The sequence below is a fragment of the Stegostoma tigrinum genome, chromosome 3 (genome assembly GCF_030684315.1).
Source record: "Stegostoma tigrinum isolate sSteTig4 chromosome 3, sSteTig4.hap1, whole genome shotgun sequence".
In the NCBI taxonomy this organism is placed as follows: domain Eukaryota; kingdom Metazoa; phylum Chordata; class Chondrichthyes; order Orectolobiformes; family Stegostomatidae; genus Stegostoma; species Stegostoma tigrinum.
The window spans coordinates 4,507,247-4,533,867 of record NC_081356.1 but is presented as its reverse complement, the minus strand read 5'-3'; the positions used below and the strand labels follow the sequence as shown (position 1 = coordinate 4,533,867).

The following is a 26,621-nucleotide window of genomic DNA, read 5'->3' as shown; positions in this document are numbered from 1 at the left end:
TTGTGTTGATTCAATGCAATTTCCATTATACCGCCATAGCCTTTTAACTCTTGTATCATCATTTGTAAAAGAATCTCTCTCTGCACCCATACATATTGCAAGGGGTCAGGAGGCTGTTACAGTTATACAAAGCTCTAGTGATTGCACTTCAGAATGCATTGGCCCCCAATGCTCTTGAATCTACCACCAAAGGAAGTTAATTTTTCTCTCCATTTGCCTGATAATTAATTGAAAAAAAATATTGACCATCAGGCAAATGGAGAGAAAACTTACTTCCTTTGGTGGTAGATTCAAGAGCAAGGAGACATAACCCATAGCTAACTTATTCAAGGCATAATGTTTAGAAGTATCACTTCACACAAAGAACAGAGATAACCTACAACTCTTTCTCCAAAAAGCCAAGACAGCTACACCAACTGAACATTTCAAAACTGGGATGGATAGGTTTTGTTATGCAGGAATATTTGTGGAATGTGGGAAACTAAGATGCAGATCAGAAATGGTTGGATTGATTGGAAGGACCAAATCAAAAGACTAAACAGACTATCCCCATAATTTTGTTGAAATTTTATCTTAAGTTCTGCATCATATCAATGCTTGCAATCACAATATAAATACAGAATGAATCACTACTTGTGATCCCTACACTAAGACACAAATCTGTCCTAAAACCAACACAGAGGAGATACAACTGTTCAGATTTGTTTCAGAGTGAGTTCACATCTTAGAATCCAATTGAAATCTTAAGTTCAACAAATAGCTTATTTTAGCTTCAGTTTTACACTGTTTACTTCTAAAATGTTAATGCAACCTAGGGAACTAAATAGCACACAAGCAGGTGAAAGTTTATAAATTAGACTAATTTGCACTTTCTACTTCCTGAACTGGCACTCAAAAATACAAAACCAACTGCCTATTTTTTGTTGTCTCTCTAAAGAATTCAACAGTTGCACATCTTCAACTTCACAACTCTCAGCAGTAGCCCATCTGAAGTGAGTGCAGAATTATTTCCTTGAATGGTCATTATACTATAATTATATCCTGTCCTTTCAGAGCCATGCATCTTCAAACAATGATCAATCCTTTCGTAGATTCATTTTGCATAAAATTATGGAGCAAAATAGTTGCATTAATTTCACACCATTCCTACTTAAATTGTCCCCTCAATGTTCTCGAGTGCTTCAACTAAACCTGCTTTCATCACATTTCCATACCCAAACTACTTGCTGTGTGAAAAAGTTTCTCCCTTGTCACCCTTGCTTCTTTTGCACATCACTTCACATCTACGCCACTCGTTCTTTATCGTATTACAAGCAGGAACAGTTTCTCCCCATCTACTCTATCCACGATTCTATCAAATCACTTCCCAGCTTTCTTTTCTGAAAAAGGTAAAAAAAAAAGTCTAAACTCCTTCAATCTATCCTATCTCATTGCAGCTCTGACGCAAACGTGGACGACAAAAAAAGGTGACTGCGTCAAGGCATTTGGCTGAGAACAGTACCAAACAGCCTGGCAAAACTGAACCCAATGAGAAGCAAGGAAAAATCATGTTTTTACTAGCAGCTATGCAGCAAATGATGGTTGTTGAATGCTAATTAGCAGAACATCACTTTAGGAGTTCATCGTAACAGATGTGAGTTAATAAAGGAAAGCCAGCTTTGTTAAGGGCAACTAGTGTTCAAACAACTTGGGAACTTCTCTAATGAGGTAATAATGTAGGCTAATGAGGGAAATACCTTCTGCAAATTCATGCAAAAAGAATGTCAAAGTGCCACACAACAGATCTCCATCTATCATTTACTCCTTACCCCTCCCATCTTCTGCATACAAGTTGACATTTTCACAGCTACCATCAGTCCTGAGGGAGGGTCACTCAACCTGAAATGTTAAGTCTGATTTCTCTCCACAGATGCTGCCAGACCTTGAGCTTTTCCAGCAATTTCTGTTTTTGTCTCTGATTTACAGCATCTGCAGTTCCTTCAATTATTAGCTTATTGATTGAACTGTGAATAGTACATCTGAAATCATAAACAAACTAAACTGAAACACTTTTTTTAAAAAAAAGGATAGAGCAGTCTGATTCCACTGCAAAAAATGTCAGGAGGGCGTGACAATAAATGAGGCTGATCAGGGATTGGATGCGCAGCAAGTTTGGAGGTGCTTGCACACACAGATGAAGCTGGCGTTATACAGATCAGGAATGGACTGTACAGCACGTCCCAGGGTTCAGGATATCAGGGCTGACCAACAACGTGGAGTGGGATGAGGAGGATCTAGTTGTCACAGAGGATGCAGTTACCAACATTAGTAGGGGTTGGAAAGAGGCTTTGCTTGGGCAATATGAGGATTCTAGGCACCAAATTGAAAAGCAGAAATTCGAGCTAAAAATTTCTGGATAATTACCACAGTTGAGTGCCTACTGCCAGACAGGCATAGAAGAGTAGTGAAACAAGTGTGTGGTTCAAAGGACTGGTGTGGGAGAAGTGAAGGTACTAGTTCTGGTTCTAGTGACACTGGTATCTGTACTTTTGAAAATGGGCTGTACTACTGGCATGGTCTACACTCAATCAGTTCTGGGGCCAGTGTTCTAGCAAACCACAGAATGAGGAATGGGCAGACAGCTCTGAAGTAAACAATAGGAGTTACAGGATAATGAAATGTGAGGCTGGATGAACACAGCAGGCCCAGCAGCATCTCAGGAGCACAAGGAGTTACAGATCAAGCTTGGGTAGATGTGGCAAATCACGGAGTAGCATCATGGCTGCACAGCAATATAGTAATATGGGAAATGAAGGTCAGTGAATATCAGGAAGGGACAGAGTACTTAAACCTATGAATACACCAACATTTAAAAAGGCAAGGAGTCCTTAAACAAAGAACTAGAGGCCAGTTAGCTTAACATGCATTATTGGGAAAACATTAGAAACATACAATATGATTAGGCAGCATCAGCATGGCTTCATGAAGGAGAAATCATTCCTGACAAATTTATTAGAACTCTTTGAGGAGGTAACAAGGGGGACAAAGGGAAATGAGCAGATGGAATATATTTGGATTTTCAGAAGATGTTTGATAAAGTACATACTCGGACACCTAATAAGATAAAAGCCCACGTCTGGAGATAATATGGATACAGGGTCAGCTGAATACAAGACACAGAGGTGGGATAAAGGGGGTCCGGTGACAGACTCAGAGCAGAGACTGCCACCTGTGGTATGCATGAGTGGGGATTCTTGGCAGGGCTGTTGTTGCGGTACCTGGAACATGTACACAGAGGCCCAGGACATCTTGCAGAAGCCCTGGAGCAGTTTCTGAAGACCCCTCCTGACTACAGATGGTGAACTCCATGTAATTCCTTTTTATTCTTTTTGTAACTCAAAATAGTGCCAGATTGTGGTGACAAAACACTTCTCACCATATCTTAAATAGATATATGTGACATTAAATAAATAAGCAAACAAATCCATAACTGAAAACTAATTCCATTTTTTCAGGACAGTGACCTGTATCTAGCAGTGTTTCTGAGATCAATGCTGGGACTACAATTATTTATAATATATACATGTGGACTGGACGAGCAAACTAAATGTACTATGGCCAAGTTTGCAGATGACACTAAACATACAGAGAACCAAATGCTGAGGAAGGAGACAGCATACATGTGGATATTGCAACGTTAAGTGAATTGACAAACACCTAGCAGATGGAGTACAATGTGAGAGCATACCAAGTCATTTGTTTTGGCCGGAAAAACAGAAGGGGTGAATATTATTTATGATCTTTTTGAATGGCACAGCAGAATAAAATGGCCTGAATGGCCTGCTTCTGTATCTTATGGCCTTAAGTATGCAGATAAGTAATAAGATGGCTGATGGGATGTCACCCTTTATTACAAGAGGGGAATGGAATATAATAGCAAGGATGTTATGTGCTTCAATTACACAGAGCATTTTATCTAATTTAATAAATAATGTCAATGCATTGTTCACGATTCAAGAAAGTTTAACAGATTGATACACAAAAGGAGCAAGTTGACTTATGAGGAAACGCTGAATTGGCAGGGCTTGTTTCTGAAGTAGTTTAGAACAGTGAAGGGTGACTTGATTGAAGTACAGAAGATTGTGAATGGTCTTGACTAGGTGAACATGAAGAGATGTTTTCTTTGCATGAGTCAAGGACTACTGGGCACCGTTTTAAAATGACGGCTCTGTCCTTTTTGGGCAGAGGTGAGAAGACTTTATTTACCTGGGGTTTGTAAGACTTTGGAACTCTGCCTCAGAAGCTGGAGGAGGCATGGTCACAATATCTTTAAGGCAAAGGTAGATAGATTCTTGTTAAACAGGGAGTTTATCGGAGGTAGATGGAAACGTAAAATTAGTTATGTAAGTAGGTCTGCCATACTCTTACGGGTTCACTTCTACTCTAAGTTTGAATGAAAACAATTCCACTGCAAGAGGAGAAAAGTCCGGAAGCTATCAACAGCTTCACCTGCATCTTATTCAGGCACATTTACTTTCAGTTTTTTTGTAAACACAAATCACTTCCACATTCTCATTCACTGCAACATTCAAAGATCATTGTGGAGTTTGAGGTAGAATAACAGGAGGAAAAAAAGACCCAGACTTTTGAACTAAAGAGTATGAATGTTCATACAATAACTTGTCACTGCTTTAAACAGGGCTTTTAACAATGAGGAAGACTGCGACAAACAGGATAAATTCCTTATTCAGGACATTACTTCCTCTGAAAATAAAAGCCAAATGTTTACTTAAAGTTTCTACATTTACAAAGTGTAAACTTCTCTCCAAAAAGATTGTTGATATAACCATTTTGAAATAACATTTTTGAAATGAACCGTGACATTTAATTTTAAATGTAATGTCCTTGCTCTATTCAATATTTCTCACGTTAAACTGGAAGCTGAAATTTGCAGGGGCTCCTTCTCAATGTAGCAGAATGCAATATTGAATCAAGTCAGCACAAAAACAAAATCTGATTATTTGTCAGCCATTTTAAAAAAAAATCACTTAGGAGGAAAATTTAACTGTTCTTTAAATGTTTAGCAGGGGACACAGATATGAAAACTATACTATAATAGCACAGTAGATGAATAATAGTAAAATATATAAGCTGAAAACACCAACAGGGGACAGCAAAACTGAAACATGCATATTGCTGCCGAACCACTAAACACTAGAGCCAGACTAGCTACAGTAAACAGAACAGAAATACAGATCAACACTCGAATATACACAAATGGACATCATGACCAGAACATGTGCAAGTGCTAGAAAGCATTGCAATCCAGTGAAGGGTAGTAATAGTTGGGTCAGGGAAAACCCCTCTGCAACACGCAGGGAAAAAAGTGAATCCTGTTAATATTGGAGAGTCAAAAGGACCATTTAACCTCGGGATTAACTGATTTTACTGGTTAGTGGGATGGGATGCTGTCTGAAACACAAAGGATGCCATTGTTAAGCAATGCACACGGTCAAGAATCCACTACAAAGGGACACAGCACTGATAACTGTGCACTGGGATAGGAGTGTTTAGCTTTACAATATACTGAGCACAGACACGGCTAGGAGGTTTGAAACCCTACAAGCACTGCACATACCTAAAATTGGTGGTATAGTGGACAGTGAAGAAGGTTATCTAAAATTACAGAGATCTTCATCAGTTGGCAGGGAGTGGCAGATGAAGTTTAATTTGGATAAATGTGACATATTTCATTTTCATAATGCAAACAAGGACAGGAATTAAATAAGTAATGGTAGGGCACCAGGTAGTGTTGCAGAACAGAGAAGCAGGGGTTCAGGTACACAATTCTTTGAAATTTAAGTCACCGGTAGATAGAGTGGTTAAGAAGGCGTTTAGCAAGCTTGCCTTCACTACTCAGACCTTTGAGTATAGGAGTTGGGATGCCATGTTGGTAGTGTACTGGACCTCTACCAGAAGAGTGTGTGCAGTTTGGGTCACCCAGTTGTAGGAAGGATATTATTAACCTAGAGAGGGTTCATTAAAGATTTACCAGAAAGTTGCCAGGAATGGAGGATTTGAGGTATAAAATAGGCTGGGACTTTTTTTTCCACTGGTGTGTAGGAGGTTGAAGGATGACTTTATTGAGATTTATAAAAACATGGGGAGCACAGGTAAAGTGCATGACAAGGGTATTTCCCTTAGGGTGGGGGGAGTTCAAAACTAGGGAGTATATTTCTAAGGTGAGAGAAGAAAGATTCTATAAAAAGACATAAAGGGACAGTTTTGTTTTACAGAGTGGTTCATGTGTGACATGAACTTACAGAGGAAATGGTGAATGTTGATAGGATAAGCTCATGAAGGTTTGGAAGGATATAGGCAGGTGGGGCTAGTTTAGTTTGGGCAAATGGTTGGTCTGGACTGGTTGGACTGAAGGGCCTGTTTCTATGCTGTATGATTCTATCAAATAACCTTAGAATGCCTGAGAAGTCTATAGAAGCAATTTGACTGTAAGATGTATAAATACACGACTCTAACACAATTAGAACTATAGAATCCCTACATTATGGAAATAGGCCATTCAGCCCAAAAAATCCATACCAATTCTCTAAAGAGCATCCCACTAAGACCCAACTCTAACCCTGTATTCTTGCATTGCCACAGCTACTCCAACTAGCCCGCACATCCCTGGACATTATGGGAAATTTAACATCACCAAACCACCTAACACGCACATGTTTGGGCAGTTGGAGGAAACCCAAACAGACACAGGGAGAACGTGCAAACTCCACACAGACAGACAATAGCCTGAGGCTGGATTCAAACCCTGATCCCTGGCACTGTAAGGCAGCAGTGCTAACCACTGAATCACTGTGCTGCCCTGGTGTCAACTTGTTGGGCCGAATGGCCTGTTTCACACTGTAGAGATTCTAGGATTCAATTAAGGAGGCAATCTCCGGGAGAACCGTTTCCTGTCTACACAGGTAGAATAAACCTATTACAACAAAAACAAAGTTGCTGGAAAAGCTCAGCAGGTCTGACAGCATCTGTGAAGGAGAAAACAGAGTTAACGCTTTGAGTCCGGTGACCCTTCCTCAGAACCTAAAGAATAAACCTATTGTCTGGTTTGACACAACAATCACTTCAGTTTATAGCATCATCTCAGAATTCATCAGTAGATAATCATCTTTATGATACATCTCACCTTAATTTTTTTGAAATCCACAGGTTTTCGAATTAGCTCGTAGTATTCAGGCAACTCCTTCCGCGAAGGCAACTGAATAAAAACCTCACTTAGCTGTCGGCTCAAGCTGGTTTCAGGGCAAAAGGAAATGAATATAAATTAGTTCTTCAAACTCACATTGTCAATATATTTGCAACAACAATTTATATTCCACTTGTGCCTAAATCTGACATCCACTTATTTCAGCTACAAATTCATTACTGCACTCAGTATCATTATAACAGAATTTGAGATTGCTTTATATCACTAACTGCAATTTTTTTTCCTGCTCATTCAATCTACAGCTATTTGTATCAGAGAATAGTACACATACTCAGCTGGTTAGGCAGGATCTGCAGTGGGAGAAACAAAGTTAGCATTTTCATCTCGATGGTCTTTCATCATACCAAACAGTACCTGAGTTAACAGAGTGTTGCTGTAAATTCAATTTAATGTCAGAATTATAGCATCCACAATTTTTCATTTGTCCTGTTATTACTCTTGTTGTAGGCACTGCAAAGTTTCTCATATGCCACAAACATACATCATACCTCTTTTGCATATTCTGTTCATTTAAATCAGATTGTGAAAATACCTTGTGTGCCTCGATATGTAATGAGTAGCTATATGGCTGGAGTCAAAAACTCTTGGATTATTACTAATAGCAGATGCATTTTATGGGACTGCAATTTCACGCACCACCAGTTTGTCAATATACTGGTGAATCACTAACATTGCAAACACCCAAGAAGATCTAAACACGGTAGCTAATTCATTTCATACTAAGATTATAATGAGATACACACACACACACACACACACGCGTGCTCTCAAAGTTTTCAGAAATAGGCAAGAATATTGACAACATTTGCTTCTAAATATCAGTGTGTCGAGTTGATTCCAGGGCAGATTTTTGAAAGGTAGGTTGTTTTTCTAAATACATTTTGATGAGGTAGCAGACAAATGTGCTAAAGATAATGTGGTTAATAGAGTATACGAAGACTTCCAAAATATACTTGGTAAAGTGCCACAAAACAGATGAAATTCATAGAATAAATGGGCAGCACAAAGATGAACAGTAACTGGCAACTGCAGAAGTAAGTTGAACTTGAAGGCACTAAGTGGAGCTCCACATTGGTCAGTGTTGGTCCACCGCTTTTTAGAGTCATATATTAATGAAGACGACATGGGTGACAAGGAAACAATTCCTGGAGTTTTCAGGTGACAAAATCTACTTATTGTGAACTGTGAGCAGAATACAAGTGCTGGCAGACTTCAAGAGCATATAGACAGGTTGTTGGAATGGATGGACTTTCTTCTCCTGTTACCACCAAAAAAAAAAATCACAGGGCTACAGGGAAGAGGCAGGACAGTGGGATTTGCAGAGTTGTTCTTGCAGAGGGCCAGCACAGACAAAATGGGATAAATAGCCGAATTTATTGCTGCAATATTGTAATCTCTTGATAATTGAAGGTCTCTGCCTTAAGAATTGATTAATTTTGATTAAACGTGCATTTCATATATTTTGCTTATCATTCTCAAGTTTGCTGATGCTATTTAAATTTCATTTAATGTTTTCACTTAATACAAGTTTGACAGTGGAAGCTCAATGGTTTAAACTCCAATTTCAATGAGAGTTTGGATTTTGTGGGCAATTGAAATACCTTTTGAAACCAAGAATCCCAGTAAAAGTTTGTAAAGGTGAAACTTATTTTATTTTACCTGTCTCTGTAGTTAATAACTGTGTCAATGATTGCATTCATCTGTTTAGTGATCCTTGGTGGATTTGGAGACAACTTTTCAGCTGGAGGTCTGCCTCTCTTTTTCTTCTTTTTTCCATCTTCTTTTGATGGATCTTTATCTACATTTCTTCTGCGCTTTCTAGCTTTCTTTTGACGTATTTCCTCTTCCATTTCTTCTAAGTTACCATCTTCAATTGCCTAAAAATGTTACAAGTTTACATTCCTGTTCAAAATTTTGGATTCAAGTCTATATAAATAAGAAGAGTTGAGAATACAGTTGATAGTCAACCCTTTAATATCCAGGGCTAGAAAATTCACTTTATGGAGTTCTCACTTCTAAAATTACAATACCATTCTGCCCCTATTACACTATCCATTCATTCCCTCTTATTTTGGCAACTATGACCTTCAACTGAGAAACAACAACAGGAAATGCCAAGGCTACAAGTCTCCAAATTATATTCCAAACGCTATTCTCTTCTTTTTCACAAAATTTGAAGTGTCAAAATGTTACTTCACAATGGATTTTGAACACCTGATAATCTCAATTCAGAACTGGTTAACTTATTTCTATCAACTGTACAACTTATAATCGGGTTAAAATCCTAAACCTTTGCAATGCAAGATTGCACGTTATTGGAATGATTCTTAAATCATTCTAAAGTTCAGGCTTGTAAGAAAATCCTAGAGTTCATTCAATATTTGGGATTTCTAAAACAACAGCGTTAACAATCCAAGGTCAAAGATACTGTGCACTCAATTTATTTCAGACTAGAGTAGGGAGCAACTTGCCATAAATCATCTAGACCCCAAACTTACCAAGACCTTAAATAGTAAATTCAGAATTCCTCTCAGGGAAATGCTCTCTTAACTGCCTAATTTCCATATCAAACAAATTGTCCAGTTATTCCAAAGACAACCTGTATCTGGCCTCCTTCTGAAATCTGTAAAGAGTAGGTATATATTCAACGCATAGAACAATACAGTACAGAACAGGCCCTTTGGCCCTCGATGTTGCGCCGACCTGTGAACTAATCTAAGCCCATCCCCCTACACTATCCCATCATTATCCATATGCTTATCCAAGGGCTGTATAAATGCCCCTAATGTGGCAGAGTTAACTACATTGGCAGGCAGGGCGTTTTACGCCCTTACCACCTTCTGAGTAAAGAACCTGCCTCTGACATCTGTCTTAAATCTATCACCCCTCAATTTGTAGCTATGCCCCCTTGTACAAGCTGAAGTCATCATCCTCGGAAAAAGAGTCTCACTGTCCACCCTATCTAATCCTCTGATCATCTTGCATGTTTCTATTAAATCCCCTCTTAGCCTCCTTCTCTCCAATGAGAACAGACACAAGTCCCTCAGCTTTTCTTCATAGGGCCTATGCTCCAGACCAGGCAACATCCTGGTAAATCTCCTCTGCACATTTTCCAATGCTTCCACATCCTTCCTGTAATGGGGCGACCAGACCTGCACGCAATATTCCAAATGAGGCTGCACTAGCGTTTTGTGCAGTTGCAGCATGACATCACAGCTCCGGAACTCAATCCCTCTACCAATAAAACCTAACACACCGTAAGCCATCTGAACAGCATTATCAACCTGGGTGGCAACTTTCAGGGATCTATGTACTTGGACACCAAGACCCCTCTGCACATCTAGAGTACCAAGAATCTTTCCACTGACCCGGTATTCTGCCTTCCTATTATTCCTCCCAAAGTGAGTCACCTCACCTTTATCCGTATTAAACTCCATTTGCCACCTTTCGGCCTAACCTCATGGTTATAACTTGTCTTCAATGTGGGAAAACATTTAGGGTCACCTCAAAGGAATGTCAAACAAAACTGAACAATAAGCCACATAAGGAGGTAGCACAGATCACCAAATGCTTGGTTAAACAGTTGAGCTTTAAGCAGCATCTTCAAAAGGAGAGACAGACGGACAGACAGAATGAGGCATTAGGGAGGGAATTTCCGAGTTTGGAACCTCAGCACCTATAGGTGTTGCCAAATGGTGGAACAATTAAAAAACTACAATGCACAAGACACCAGGAATTGAAGGAATGCAGAGTTGTAAGGAAGTTACAGGTATCGGGAGAACGGACACTGCAGGAATTTAAAAATAAAGGTGGAAATTTTTAAACTGAGGCTTTTTTTAAATTAAAAAAAAATCTGGTACCTAGTCTGGTCATAGTTTTAAGCTGGTTGGAGGAAAGTATAGAGGGGATGTCAGAGGCGGGTTCTTTACACAGAGAGTTGAGAGAGCATGGAATGCGTTGCCAGCAGCAGTTGTGGAAGCAAGGTCATTGGGGACATTTAAGAGACTGCTGGACATGCATATGGTCACAGAAATTTGAGGGTGCATACATGAGGATCAATGGTCAGCACAACATCGTGGGCTGAAGGGCCTGTTCTGTGCTGTACTGTACTGTTCTATGTTCTAACACAGGAACAGTTAGCAGAGAGGGGATAGGTGAATAAGATTAGGACTGAATTAACATACATGTAGCAGAACTTTGGATGAATTTAAAGTTAATTGATATTGGGTGATTGAAGATTGAGCAATAGTAGGTTGGAAGAGTTGAGCCCAGGGATAGCAAAGGCGTAGATAAGAGTTTCAGTAGCAGCAAATGTTCTCAGGTAGGGGTGGAGTTGGGTAGTTTTATATTATAGAAGTGGAAATAGGCACAGATGTGTGGTTGGTCGCTCATCATGAGATTAAACACCATCGCCAAAGTTGTGAACTTGTTTTGAACAGCTATCAGAAAAAGGGATGGCATCAGTGGTAAAGAACTGAAATTATGACAGGGGCTAAAGGTTTGCCAGTAGTTAGCTTGTGGAAATCTCTGTTCATCCTGCTGCCAGACAAATGAGACATAGAAACAATGAAGTTGTCAAGACAGAGACTGAAATTGAGCAGACATCATTAAGTAATTGGAAGCTGATGCTGTGTCTTAGCAGAATGCCACTGACAGACTGTATGTAGTTGGGAAATAAGCAAGTATCAAGGATAGATCCTTGGGGAAACCAGTTGTAATTGTGTGGGAGCAGGGAGAGAAATCACTGTAGGTTATTCTCTGGCTACAATTTGATTGCCAAGAACGGAACTTGACAAATATAGTTCCAAGTAATTGGATTGCAGAGCAGAGGTGTTAGAGGATAGTAGCATGGCCAGCTGGGTCAAAGGCTGCAGGAGTGATTCCTGAAGAGAGGAAGAATAGTTTACTTGGTTCATGGTCATACTGGATGGCATTTATGACTTTCATAGGGTCATTACAGGTACTATGACAGGGTGAAAATCTGATTCAATGTGGAATTCTGGGAAGAAAGGCAAGGACTTTGGATGCAAAAGCATGTCAAGGAGTTGAGAGCAAAGGGCAGGCCAGAGATACTGTGAAGACAACACTGAAGCCCTTAACTTCTTAGCTATTCACTACTACTCAGGTATTACACTCTGCCTTCAACATTAAACATGTTATATTTTAGTTTTTCTCTTCTTTCCATAGCTACATGAAACAAAACTTTTGATCTAATGACAAGTAATCAGGTGACCTCCCAGCGTATCTTAATAGGTTAGATTTTATTACAAGTGCATCCAAATATGACAGATTCTTCTAAATTTAATCATGGAAATGTGAAAATATACCGAAACTGCCTGAAGAGCTGTTCTTCATCCTGAAAATATTTCACAGAACTGGCCTTCATAAATCTTCAACTAATTCAAAGCTGTTTTTATTACAACGAAGAAAGGCAAATCAGTATCCTGAGCTTGCAGCCATTTGTTACCAGTATGCTTTTTCTCAAAAATTATTTGAACCATGCACAAGTGATCACGAAGTTGAGCAGTAATTGTAGAAACAGAGTTAAATGCAACACATACCCTTAGCCACTGCTTTTCTGTAAGAGCATCGCTGTAGTCTACATCCCTGCGCATGCGTGAACCACGGCCAAACATCTTCTCCTCCTCCTCTTCACATGTCAAACGCTCAACTTCTGCATCATCTTTCACAATCCATGATGGGAGGTCATCTTCCTCCATCAGTCGTGGTTTACGTTTTGGATTCCGAGCATCTTCTCTTCTCCGCTCCAGGTCCATGCGCTAAGATTGGGAGCAGGTAGGGGAACAATATTTAATTAAATCAAAAATTACCTGCTATCTTTGCAAGTTAAGAACATTCCTCCACCAACACACCTCAAAAGTGACTGGGGCAAACAATGATTACAATATTTCATGTGGCCTAGTCTTTGGTAAACAAGCTATTTTGCTACTTTGTTCCTCCTTCCAGAAGGCCAACAATGTCAGAAAATGTAAGAGAAAAAGCTTAAGTATTTGCCACAATCGCCATCCAAAGGTGCCCAATGGAAGTTGCATGTTCACCTCCTTCAGAGGTCACCAGTATCATGATGCTGTCTTCAGAAAATTCAATTCACTTCGTATGATATAAAAAAATGACCAAAGGAACGGAACACTGAACAGGTTACACAACCTGACAACATTCCAACATTGTATACTTGTGCTTCAGAACCTGCTATTCCACTAGCCAAGCTATTCTAGTAGTCACAACACTAGCACCTCCCTGGCAATTAGGGGGAGGTGATGGCCAGGTGGCATATCGCTGGACTGTTAATCCAGAGACCCAGGTACTGTTCTGGGGATGTGGGTTCAAATCTCGCCATGGCAGATAACAGAATTTGAATTCAATAATATCTGGAATTAGGGGTCTAATGATGACCGTGAATCCATTGCCAATTAATCAGAAAAACCCAATACCTTTAACCCTTCTCAATTATGCCAGCAGAAATTTCTAGCATACAGTTAAACTGCAAAATGTGAAATCACAGAAGGTAGCAAATGCCTATAGTTTAAGTAACAGCCATTTTAAACCTGATAACAATGGATGTGGGAATTAAGAAATCTTCGTACTGCCTGGCTCAAAACGGTATTCTCCAAATGAAAACTTCTCAAATTAAGTCAGAGATAGTAGGAACTGCCAATGCTGGAGTCTGAGATAACAAAGTGTAGAGCTAGATGAACACAGCAAGCCAGACAGCATCAGAAGAGCAGGAAAGCTGCCGTTTCGGGTCTGGACCCTTCTTCAGATTTTCTGAAGAAGGGTCCAGACCCGAATCGTCAGCTTTCCTGCTCCTCTGATGTTGCCTGGCCTGCTGTGTTCATCCAGCTCTACACCTTGTTATCTCAAGTTGTAAAATTAAAATGTCTTCCAGGCCTCTATGCAAACAGGAGCTACGAAAGCTGCTGTTTCCTCCCAAGCACAGAATTGGCAGCATCGCTTGTATTTGGGCACAGAAGTAGTTAAAATTACAACAGTTGATCATTTCTTCTCCGTGTGGAAAGCAGTACTTCTGCGCTCTTGCTTTCAATAGCATTAGGAATATCAGCATCTTCTGACCTTGAAAATATAGAGGACTGCCAGAGACTGTTATTATTGATGAATAAATAATACAAGGTACTTCAACGTAATCTCAATACTCATGAAGTGTTAAGTGAATAAGCAAATGAAAGATATCTTTTCCTCTCATACACCAAGGTGGGACAATTATAAACCAAATTCTGAGCTTTTGATTATATCTCATAATTTTGTGAAATTACCATAAACAGTTCAAACTCCTCTTCATGGCGAGCAATCATTTGATTCAGGGTCTCATCATCTGGAACTTCATCTTCTTCCTGTGAGTCAAGGAGTTGAGACGGCAATGAAATATTTTCTTAGAAGTTTTAAGGCAAAATAACTAGATACATTCTATTTATTGAAATAAAACTTCTGGTCGATGGAAACAGCACCTCTCTTCAAAGCTCTAAGTTTATTTGAAAACTTGTTTCCTAATTGTATTTTTGTTTAAAAAGTACAAGCTTAAGAGGCTAGGGCCACTCCACACTAATGAGTCCAGAAACAGGGTCAGGGAACACAAAAACTAGAATGCTGCTGTTATCTTAAGATCTCAGAACTTCCAATAAGCATTACGTGTAGCACAGCGAATTAGGTATCAAAATGCAAACACATTTGAATTCCATGATTTATGAAAGGTTAAGTGATGTCTTTCAAATATAATATGATATATGAATCAATAGCAGCAACAAGCTGAATATTTAGCTACTTTAACAATGTCTTAATTTTGAAAAAAAGGTTCAATTACAGTACACCGACAGGATTTTCTTGATATCTAGAATACATGACTGTACACGACACTATGTCTCTTTCGGATGACTAACTGCATTTGTATTTGTGACTCTTTGGAATATTGTTATCTGTAGTTACGCTGCTTAGGCTTTCCAAGTTAGGTGACACATGCTTAATCAAACCAGCAACTGCCATGTCGATCTGTCACTAGCGATAAGCCAAGTCCAGGAATTAGTTTCTGGAAAATTTCTCAATTCGGTAATGCATAACTAGGTTTTCAGAAATTTCCCATAACCTTTCAACACGCACAAACGAATTGGTGGGGATGGGATGCATTGCCAGGCTACAGCGGGAAGCCCAGAAAATTTCTTACATGGATACACAGCAAGCACTATAGGTAGGTCAAGATGACAGTGTGCTTGGGCAAATTTAAAAATAAAACAGCACATTTGACAAGAGAACTGAATTGCTGGACACATCCAGAAAAAGCAAGATTGTGCCTTCTCCTCCATAGCTTCTCCACTGTTAAGCCAAAACTTCAGAATTTACTATTTGTTCAGGAGGGAGAGAGCATGACATTTGCCTTTTAGTCTACTGCAGGTTCAGATTTTACTTTGGATATGGGTTACTCAAAGCCTCTAAGTCTATTTACTAAGCACCAGGAAATCATGAACTTGTTTGACCTTATAGGAGGAGAGGAATATTTTTAAATGCTGAGAAAGACTGCAATCAATTAATTCCAACTACGTACACCACCACTTAAGTCAAAATAATTTTAGCACTTTTCACTTCATCTCTTGAAATTTGTCAAGTGTCAAAAGACCAAAAAATCAGTTCAGAAATTCAGCTAAGAGGTTAAGATTTCAAAATTAATTACGTAGAAAATCAGCAAAACAAGGAAGTAAAACTAAAATTCAATGAAGGGAAATTCCTGGAGGCAACACAATTTTCTTCAAAAGTATCCAACTAATATTGTGTTCAATTGGCTCAAAACTTTGACAGTACTTGTACATGCCGTTTAATAGAAACTGCCCTGAATTTCACAAACATTTCTGTGTCAATGTATACAATTAAAGAATTACTTCTGGGCATTGCAGTCGATGAAATTCAGAGTTCGAGTTATTCAAAATAAAGGTGTATGCTTTGACAGTCACCAGAAGTTTGATGGTTTCTCTAGCCTTTAGGATTACCAGAGATAATGGGAACTGCAGATGCTGGAGATTCCAAGATAATAAAATGTGAGGCTGGATGAACACAGCAGGCCAAGCAGCATCTCAGGAGCACAAAAGCTGACGTTTCGGGCTAGACCCTTCATCAGAGAGGAGGATGGAGAGAGGGAACTGGAATAAATAGGGAGAGAGGGGGAGGCGGACCGAAGATGGAGAGTAAAGATGATAGGTGGAGAGAGTATAGGTGGGGAGGTAGGGAGGGGATAGGTCAGTCCAGGGAAGACGGACAGGTCAAGGAGGTGGGATGAGGTTAGTAGGTAGCTGGGGGTGCGGCTTGGTGTGGGAGGAAGGGATGGGTGAGAGGAAGAACCGGTTAGGGAGGCAGAGACAGGTTGGACTGGTTTTGGGATGCAGTGGGTGGGGGAGAAGAGCTGGGCTGGTTGTGTGGTGCAGTGGGGGGAGGGGACGAACTAGGCTGGTTTAGGGATGCAGTAGGGGAAGGGGAGATTTTGAAACTGGTGAAGTACTCGCAGGGAGAAACGCTTCTGAAGGGTCTGAATATTCTGGGTGTAGAGGTGGTCACGGTTGGGGCCAAATTGGGAAGGCTGAAATGTGGACTGTAGTCCCTTGGGGATGATCTGGTTCCGTAGGCAGGTGCTGAGGAAGGTGATGTGGCTGTGGTACCTGGTTTGCTTCAGGACATGGTCGAGCAGTTTCAAGGCCGAAGAGATTACAAGAGAGTTGCAATGGGAGAGAGATTCCCTGAGGTTGGTCCGGAGGGAGGAGGGTAACTTCTTCAGGTTAGGCATCCCTGGAAGAGGCTTCGCAGTGAGGTTAAAATAGTATCAGAGATAATGGGAACTGCAGTTCCCATTATCAACTGTATCTCAATTCCCTATTTAACTCTATCTTCATGTGTACAGCGCATGTTTCAGCAAACCTTCATCAGAAACCAGTGTTGATGTCAGTTATGAACATATAGACAAACGTTTGCAGCACAGTTAACAAAAATCATGCCTACGAGTCCACAAAGGACTTACAGTCTAGGTGAAGACACTTAAACACAAAAGTAGAGAGTACACAATAAATCATCCACATTATTAATAAAAGACAAGAATTTTTCATACGGAAATCACTAGTGCACAACTGGATTTTTTTTTCATCTATGGTTAGATTTCTGACAATTGAACTTATTTACTTAAGTCTAAACAACTAGAAGCAAAACAGTCCAAACATCAATTTTCAGGCACTTGAAATCAGTTATCTTTTTAAGGAATATATCTCTATGACAAGTTTTCACACAAGACAATTCTGTGCCATTTATCATGCCACTATCATAAAATGCAGATGTTTATCTTTGACATTTCTTAAAAACAAAGTGATGCGATTACGTTCAAGTTTGTTATGCAATCCTCGTCCCTGGTCCGTGATATATCTCGAAAGTACAGTTTTGCTGACAGTGGCTCCAATCTATGTGGTATCATACAGATTAGGATGGTTCCAGGCTTAACAGTTTTAATCCCTGAGGCAGAAAATGGTGGTGGGGGTGGGGGTTACAATTGACTTCACGCTGGGCTGAGTCAAGCCAACATTCCCACTCTGGATTGCTATCCTGCTGGAAAGCATGACAGCTGACTGGAAGTGAAATGGAATGGCATGGAGGAGAAAAACCACATAATCGTGCTCAGACAACTCTTGCCTCCACATTCAAATAGCCTGTTGACTGTGTCCAGATTCACATTGGAAAAGTGGCCACTTCAGGGCTGCCCGTGCAGATGTAACTATATGCAAGCAAGTCAGCATATTCAGAGAGAACAGGTGACAGCACTGGCAAATTTTACAACAAAAGCTTCTGAATATCATTTTAAGTCAATGGCAGGAAAAAATTAAAAAAGGGAGGAAATGAAGCACATATCAAATCACACAAACATGCAAACACATAGTAATTAGGGCATCCTGTGAAATATAACAATTGCTATGTGTCAGAGGCTTTTAGATTTACTTGTCCATTTCATTAGTTACAGTGGCATCTCATTAGTGTGAGTGACCTACAGAAATATCTCAAGGACAGATATTCTGGACTATTAGCAGTCTTTTAAATTTGTGAAGATCCTAATAATTAGAATGAGCCAATTTCTTTGATCACAATTTGTAATCATTAAAGATTCATTGCTAAAGTAAATTTTGTAATATATCTGTATCTGCCAAGTTTGGACTTTAGTTCTACATGACAACAAAAGGCAAATTGCACGATTCATATGGTTACATGCTTGCATGTTTTTTTTGTTCTAGCTTAAACAATCTTGAAATCACATCTAAGATGGCCTAACATTCTGTGGAAATTTGGAAATTAGACACCACAAAATGTCAGTGTGATTAAATTACTTCATTGTTTTTAAATTACACTGACCTTTTAATTTCCTCTCATTACAATTTAATTTTATGATCACTGCAGATTTTTCCACATTGCATCTCTCTAGCTGACCTTTTACTTAAGCTCTTTATTTGTTACTTGACCCAGTTTCTACAATTCATTCCTCCCTTTCCTCACCATCCAGCATTGGTTGGTATGATGTTATTCTGTCATTCAATACTATTGTACCTCCCACTAAAAAAAATTACTTTTTCCCTACAAACCCTTCAGCTTATAACTGCAGATATATGAATTTAATTCTTGACTGATCTCATTGCCAAATATCATAATATATAGTTCAAGCTTTTCAAAAAAGCTTTGATGTACTAATGTAATAAAAGACAAAACTAACAAGGTTTACATAGTAAACATATTATCTGGTTAACAGAACCATATAATTAAGGTATTGTGTATCTTGTGCATAGCCATCCATCAAGAGTTCAGAGTTTTTCAGCAGGTTTAATTAGATCTTTGACTATTTATCACTTTTCGTTACAAGACTGGATTGACAAAAATGTAATCTTACTGAAAAACTCCAACCCTGCTATTATGCTAATAAAACTAAAATCAGCTGATTAAGTATAAAATACAGCGTATAAATAAGACACTGTTTGTAGCATATACTCATTTAAAATTATTGAGCACAGCTATAGATCAAAAGCCGGCCAGTGATGTTATCCTACCCAGGTAGTACTGCAGGAAGGAGAAGCATTGGTGTCCCCCTGGTGGTGAAAGAATGCAATGTTACAAGATTGATTTCTCCAACAATACAGCAGAAGATGCTTCAGAACACTTCAGGACTGCACATGACAGCAAACTGAAATTTGTCAACTTATGGGGAAAACAGTTGGTTATGACTGTTTTGCTGAATTCAGTCAACTTAAAACTTTGGATAATGGGAATGGTCACTCCTAAAATATTATTTTTTAAAAAGGAGTCATGTTAACCAGGAGGTTAATTTTGAACCTTTGACCTTCAAGGAAAAATTTTAACCAAACTGCCACTCACTTGCACGAAAATATCTTGACATTTTCAAACAGAGAATTATAGTCTCAGAATAATTTCCATGCATATCTGCAGCTGTAAAATAATGAGAACATGGATTCCCTTGGAAAAATACTCTAAATATAATGTTTCTAAAAAGTAAATCAACTTAACTTTGGTCAACTTAGGATATTATTTCAAACAAAAATATTAATTTCAACTGCTACAAGGTGACTTATGCTTGTTGTAAACTGTCTATAGACAACGTAAATTCATTGCATTATAGATGGCTTACTTGCAAAAAAAACCTAACAAATTGCTTTTCTAGCATGCTAACAAATGTTCAAAGTACTTTTTTTTTACCAGAGGGAATCCCGTAACACCCAAATGCAGCACAGTCCTCATGGTCGCCATCCTTTCATAATAACCTCAACAATACAATTGAAGGGGAAAATACATTTATTTTATTTGTCGGGGATTTTTCACAAAGAAAAGCGCACAATTCTTTAAATTCTATTCAAACCAAGTCTACTGTTTTTTTGTTCTTCAGTATTGGCCGAACAATAAAGCTGGCTTTCTATTGTTGGGTTTGCAGCTGATGTGAGCGCAAATTCACTAGAGCGAAAACTTACTGTAGAAAGCAAAGTTGAAAATCACTACATAGGGAGGCAACAGAAATGAAAAAGATGCAGAAATATAGAACTCAAACACAACCTGTTGTTGCTATACAGAAGAGTTCATTGCAGCAAGATTTGAATAAATTGTTCCTCTGCCCAATTCCTAAAGCACTTGAAATTAGCATCCAGAAAATTAAAAGCTGCGACTCACTATTTAAACACTGCACAAAAGTATTGCTGATCAATCATAAAAACTTTGCATTAAATAAATGGATGGAAATTAAATAATCCACATTTCTGTCAGTAATTTAGTATGTATCTTAGATCCATAATAAAGGCACACTCTGCAAAGTTACAACATTTTTGAAAATTTCTTATTATCTGTGGCTTTGAGGTGCAAACAGATTGTTCAATACTGATGGCAACAAAACAAATCACAGCTTTGTTTGCCGATTGGACAACTTGGGCAACTGTAATATACATGTGGCATAATACTTAAAGTCTTGCAATCACATTGGCAGCCTGGGGATATTTATTTGACACACTGGCTATTATTAAAGGACTGAATTGTAAGAGTCAAACCGATATTAAAAATGGGGTGTTTTGCATTTTTAGCAGAATATTTAGAAACACTTAAGGTCTCAACCCCATATTTGCTACCGAATGTGAATACTCTTGGGTTTTATTCAACAAAAGCCATGCTTTTGAGATTTTCAGATCTTTAACTTCCAGGCCCCTCTCTCACATCACAGACTAATGAGGCTTCCTCTGGCTACTGGTGTGAGAACGCTTGGGTGTACTGCAGAGATTCATATTGTTACATCTAGGTCAGAGGGTGTATGCACACAGATGAACATAATGTCTGCTTTTGAAATTCTACTTCATACACTTTAAGGATATACTTGTAGAATGAAGATCAGCTAATTTACGTAAACAAACAAATCAGATGTGAGCTTAGAAACAATGTGCACTAAACAACAGGACACTGTCAAAAAACATACATGCAAAAATACTAGCTTACTCTCTTCAATATTCTAATTTTCCCCAAGGTAATCAATCAGATTCTTTTGATGATGGACAAGAACTACAGCGTAATCAAAAGAAAAAAAATCCCTTTCCTCACCAAGAATGAGGTGGTTCTGCAAGTACAATTAACACAACTATTAGTATTTTACAAAAAGCACTCAGCATGTAATCAAAGGGCATGGATATATAGTTCTTTCCATAAAGAATGCTATATTATATTATGAAAGTGGTTACACATTCTCCTGTATGACTATCAAGTGCTTAGTCTACTTGATTTGCTGCTTTGAAATAAAATTAAAACTGGCTTTACAACAGCAACACAATAGAATGCCGTCAATTACCTGTCATCACATAGATTGTATGGGCATTCTGTTATCAATCTTCTATTGATCAGAATGATCAGAGATAAGTGTAACAGAATGAAGGCTACATTTAGCTACAGGAACATAACATACTAATAAGGGTAAATCATGGAACATTTCAATACACAAAGTTAAATGTTTGAATTGTGATTAGACAGACTCTTCCAAACTTGGTTATAACTGGACTTCATTTTTAATAATGTTTTATCATTGTGATGGTACTTCCTAGTTTGAGATACTGTTGCAGTTTTTCATACTTAAATACCAATAATGGCTTCAAATTGAATGCTAACAATTTAGACATTCTACCCATAAATTACTGCATTTAGCATTTAATATTTCTCATTTCTGTTATGAATATTCATTCTTATACCCTTGCGTGAGTTTTTGTGAAAATAGATCAAGCATAAAATAGTGCAAATCTCTGCAGATACAGAGGCTTTGCAACAAAGAGATTTCAAGTTTTGGACATCGTTAAAGCACAATACATACCTCATTTTGCTCCTCATGTTCCAGCAATGCCTGCAGGAAAGCTCGACGCTCATGACTTGAAGATTTTTGATCAAACATACCAGCCTGGATAACTTTCTGGTCCACATTAAGCTTGTATTTGGCAGCAGCAAGAATTTTCTCCTCCACACTGTTGACTGTGCAGAGGCGCAAGACACGGACTTCATTCTGCTGTCCAATACGGTGAGCTCTGTCTTGGGCTTGCAAATCCTTGCAGGGAGAGGAGATAGAGAAATGAATAGAAATAAGTTTCAGCAAATTTTGAATCCAGGAGTTTTAAAATCAGAGAATCCAAAATTAATCAGCACCTTACTTGTCATCCACAAGTGTTACTCTCAAAAGTTTTTGGGCTCCTCTTCCTTTGGGAATGACCCAACACAAAAAGAAAGAATGCAATGATTTATGATTTTGATGCTACTCAAGAAGTGGCCAAGAGAAAGAAGAAGCTGTACTATGGAATGGAGTTTCAGAAGCCAGGAGAGCATCGATAAAACAGACCGTCAGTCAAGTAGGGCTCTCACAGGAGTAGCTTAGAAACCAACTGGTTCAGGAGCACAAAACAGAACAGTGAAAAACTACTCAAGAATTTAAATTTACAATATGTCACAGAAACATAGAAAATAAGATGAGTAGGCCAATCAGCCGTTCGAATCTGCTCTGCCATTCAATATGATCATTGATCATCTAACTCAGACCCCTGTTCCCTGCTTTCTCCACACAGCTTCTGATCTCTGCAACTTTAAAACTGAATCTAACTGCTTTTTGTAAACATTTAATTTTTTTTTCTTTATTCATTAATAGGATGAGGACTTCACTGGCAAGGCAGCATTTATTGCCCTTTGATGCCTAATTGCACGGAGGGCAGTTCAGAGTCAACCACATCACTGTGGGTCTGGAGTCACATGTATGCCAGACCAGGTAAGGATGTTAGAGAACCAGCTGGGTTTTTCCAACAACTGGCGGTGGATTCGTGGTCATCGTTAGATTCTTTATTGAATTCAAATTCCACCATCTGCCATGGTGGGATTCAAACCCAGGTCTCCAGAACATTACCTGGGTCTCTGGATTAACAGACCAGCGAAAATACCAATAAGACATCACTTCCCTGATTTAATGTTTTGGCCTCAACCACTTTCTGTGGCAGAGAATTCCATAGGATGTCTACCTTCTAGAAGAAATTTCTTCTCATCTCAGTCCTAAATGGTCCACCTCATATCCTTACACCATGACGTCTGGTTCTTGACTCCCTGAACGTTGAAAGTATCCTTTCTGTTTTTAAGCCAGTTGAGTCATGTCCATATTTTATATTTTTTATGAGATCGCCTGTTATTCTTCTAACTGCCAGTGAATATAATCTTAACTATTCCAGATCCTCTTCATATATCAGTTATGCCATCACAGCAATCACCCTGGTAAAAACCTTTGCTGCATGACCTCCTTCACCAAAACATCCTTCCTCAGATAAGGAGACCAAAACTGCACACAATGTATCTTTAAATTATAGGATTCAGTTTGAAAATTCTGCAATGTTCTTGTACACAATGCAGCGAAGGACTGGACTGAAACATTCAAAAACATTTCTTTCAACCTCTCACTCAATGTTTTAACGCAGGAAAAAAACTTTATAAAACTTAAATCCCAAGTGAACATCTTGCACACCACATGTCATATCAACAGTGAACCACAAAAGGTAAATCAGACAGAAAATCATCAGGTTGAGCATTTTAAAAAGGGAGAGAGTTTTAGAGGAGCACAAAAGGGTATCAGCAGATGTGCTAAGGGAGCTTTAGCTTTAAGCAAATTTACATGGGCAGCCTGGGTGTTACTAATAATGAAAGTCTTAGATTATCTCTCCTACAATGATGTTTATTGATATACAGGCATGGCTTGAAAGTGACGAACATAAATTTCAAAAGCATTAGATGATCTTTAAAAAAATAAAAATTGGACAAACACATTAACATGAAACAGTAATAACCATGATTAGTTTTAAATAACTGGACTCTTCTAATACATGGGATGTCAAAAGAACGTTAGTTTTATAAAAGGACTCAGTGTCAAACCTGATGTGGATTCCAGTCACTGTCAAAGATGATAACAGTATCAGCCGCTTGAAGATTCAAACCCAGGCCACCAGCTCGGGTGCTGAGCAAGAAAATGAAGTACTTGGAGTTTTCTTCATTGAACATTTTCAATAACGCACCGCGATCCTCTGCCTTAGTTGTTCCTGTGTGTACAGGTTACATAAACAGATCGAAGCATCAAGACAAAGCAACTCTGGAACTTACTGAAATAAAACAAAGACCTGTGGATGGTGAAGAGTGCGCACACAAGCAAGAAAGTGCAAACTGGGCAAAGGAATAGTTGATACCATCCCCAATATCAGCTTTTCTTCTTCCCTAACTCACCATCAACCATTCCTTTCTCTGCCTGTGTTTTCCACCCCATCCGCTGTAATTAGCGTAACTCCCATCTTTTCTTAGCTACGACCAGTTCCAAAGAAAGGACACTGAACTTGAAACTTAACTAGGCTGTCTTTCCATAGATGCTGCAAAACCTACTGAGTTTCTGCAGCAATTTCTGTTTTTGTTTCAGGAACTTACTACTTTATCACAAAACAAAATTGCCAATTCTTAGGAAATTCACAGCTGTAAAATTTCTGCCACATAATCAAAAAACAATTTTCTTTGAATTAAGGAATAACAATGAATCCAAGCCAAGATAATTTCCACTGTCACAATTTAATTTGTGGTTTTTGCATCACATCTCTCTCAATTTACATTTAGTCCTCTCTCTTTTAGTGACTACTAATTCCCTTCAATTATTTCACTAGGAAAGCAAACTCAAAATATTATAACTATCACATTAGCTGTCAAATCTATTTTTAAAAATAAATAATACATTCACACTGCTTCAAAAAATAACTCCCTCTGTTTTCCAAACTCAATGTACCTTATGTAAAATAATTCCTTATTGATTAAAAGCTCCAAATAACATGTACCAAAGCAAGATCTGTTCCACCTTTTGAACTGCAATTAATCAAATATCACAGTGCCTTAATAGATGTAAATGATTACAAGAAAATTCTTACTCTACTAAGTTATACTCTGGTTGTACAAAAATCTTCATTCTGTAGTTTTCGGCATTGGTCAAATTATCAGCTTTGATGCCTGATTAGTCTATAATGCACACTTCTACTTAAAATATCTCATTGACTTTACTTGTAATATCAAGGATCTAAGGGTGCGATTAAGATTGTAGACACGTTCCTACATGACTTTAACATACCATCAAGTCGCAAGTAAGGAAAACTTCGGAATGCAAAATAGTCTTCCATAATGGTCATCAGTGATGTCATCTGGCAGAAGAGTAGCACTCTGTGATTAGAAACTCGCAGTTTTGGCAAAATACGGTCCAATAATTCGAATTTTCCTGAAGCTCTATAGAGGTCTGGACTAAATGGAAACAATAGAAACACCAGCATATTAAAGTATTACATGTTTACAAAAGTGCTATTACTTTGAACAGTTATCTGCCTGACATTTAACCTAAAGAAAAATATATCTTGTTTAGCAGAATAGGCAGAACTATCAAAGTCGACTGATGGCATAAAGCAAGGAGATGAAATAAGAAAGATTGCTCTAGAAAATCTAAAGGCATTTCTCTCTTCAATTATTGAAATATATTCTATTGAACACATTTCAAGAGAAGTATAGCAACTGCAGTTATCTCAGCTATGTTATACTGTAAATGATATGGCATGATCTGAACAATTCCAAATATTTGGATCTTGAAACCAGTCGTCCTTAATTGTTACATGATACAGCAACAGACAAAAGAATTTTCTGTTATAAGCAGTAACCCTTGCGCCAAACTCCACCCAAAAGAGAGACTCATTCCTGCATTTCTCAAGAAAATTAACTCTCCATCCATACAAAACAAAAAAGGTACAGTTTATATAAAAATAAGATGCCCCAAAATCTTAATATGCTAAAAAGTTGTTTCCTTTTATGCATTCTTTTACCTTTTCCCCACCTTCCATAGAATTAAAAATATGTGAATGGGAACACAGAGAAAGTGTGCAGCATTTTCTTCCCCTTTTTCTATGAAGTGACAATGATAGGCCAAATAATAACAACATGGATAGCAGAGAAGTGACACCGTACACATAGTTTTACAGTTAACTAAAAGGTAAGTTTGCACATATGGTATTAATAAAACTGGTTCATCTGTGATACACAAAAAATATATGATGCTTGAATTAACTCTCAAAATTTGATGTTTTGTTATAGCTTTGTTTTACCACTTACCCAGTAATGAGTCCTCCATTATAACCCAAATGTTCAGCAAAGGATTCCTACAACATCAAAGCAAAAACAGTCAGCACAGTATGTTAGTTATGAGGATCAGAGTCAAGTTTATTTTAAAAGCAAATAATATTACAAAGACAAATTT

The 26,621-nt window shown here is 38.4% G+C and overlaps 1 protein-coding gene across 1 annotated transcript in view; it reads right to left on the bottom strand.

Annotated features, from left to right (window-relative positions):
• Window positions 1-26,621, bottom strand: part of LOC125450673 (probable global transcription activator SNF2L2) — a 66,335-nt gene that overhangs the window by 13,239 nt on the left and 26,475 nt on the right. Inside the window, exons 12-20 of the mRNA XM_059642577.1 lie at window positions 26,477-26,523; window positions 25,455-25,621; window positions 24,230-24,393; window positions 22,149-22,376; window positions 19,351-19,389; window positions 14,557-14,634; window positions 12,826-13,044; window positions 8,924-9,141; window positions 7,184-7,289 (exon numbers count right to left, since the gene is read on the bottom strand). Coding sequence (XP_059498560.1) covers window positions 7,184-7,289; window positions 8,924-9,141; window positions 12,826-13,044; window positions 14,557-14,634; window positions 19,351-19,389; window positions 22,149-22,376; window positions 24,230-24,393; window positions 25,455-25,621; window positions 26,477-26,523 — 1,266 coding nt within the window. The remainder of the gene's footprint in view (window positions 1-7,183; window positions 7,290-8,923; window positions 9,142-12,825; window positions 13,045-14,556; window positions 14,635-19,350; window positions 19,390-22,148; window positions 22,377-24,229; window positions 24,394-25,454; window positions 25,622-26,476; window positions 26,524-26,621) is intronic.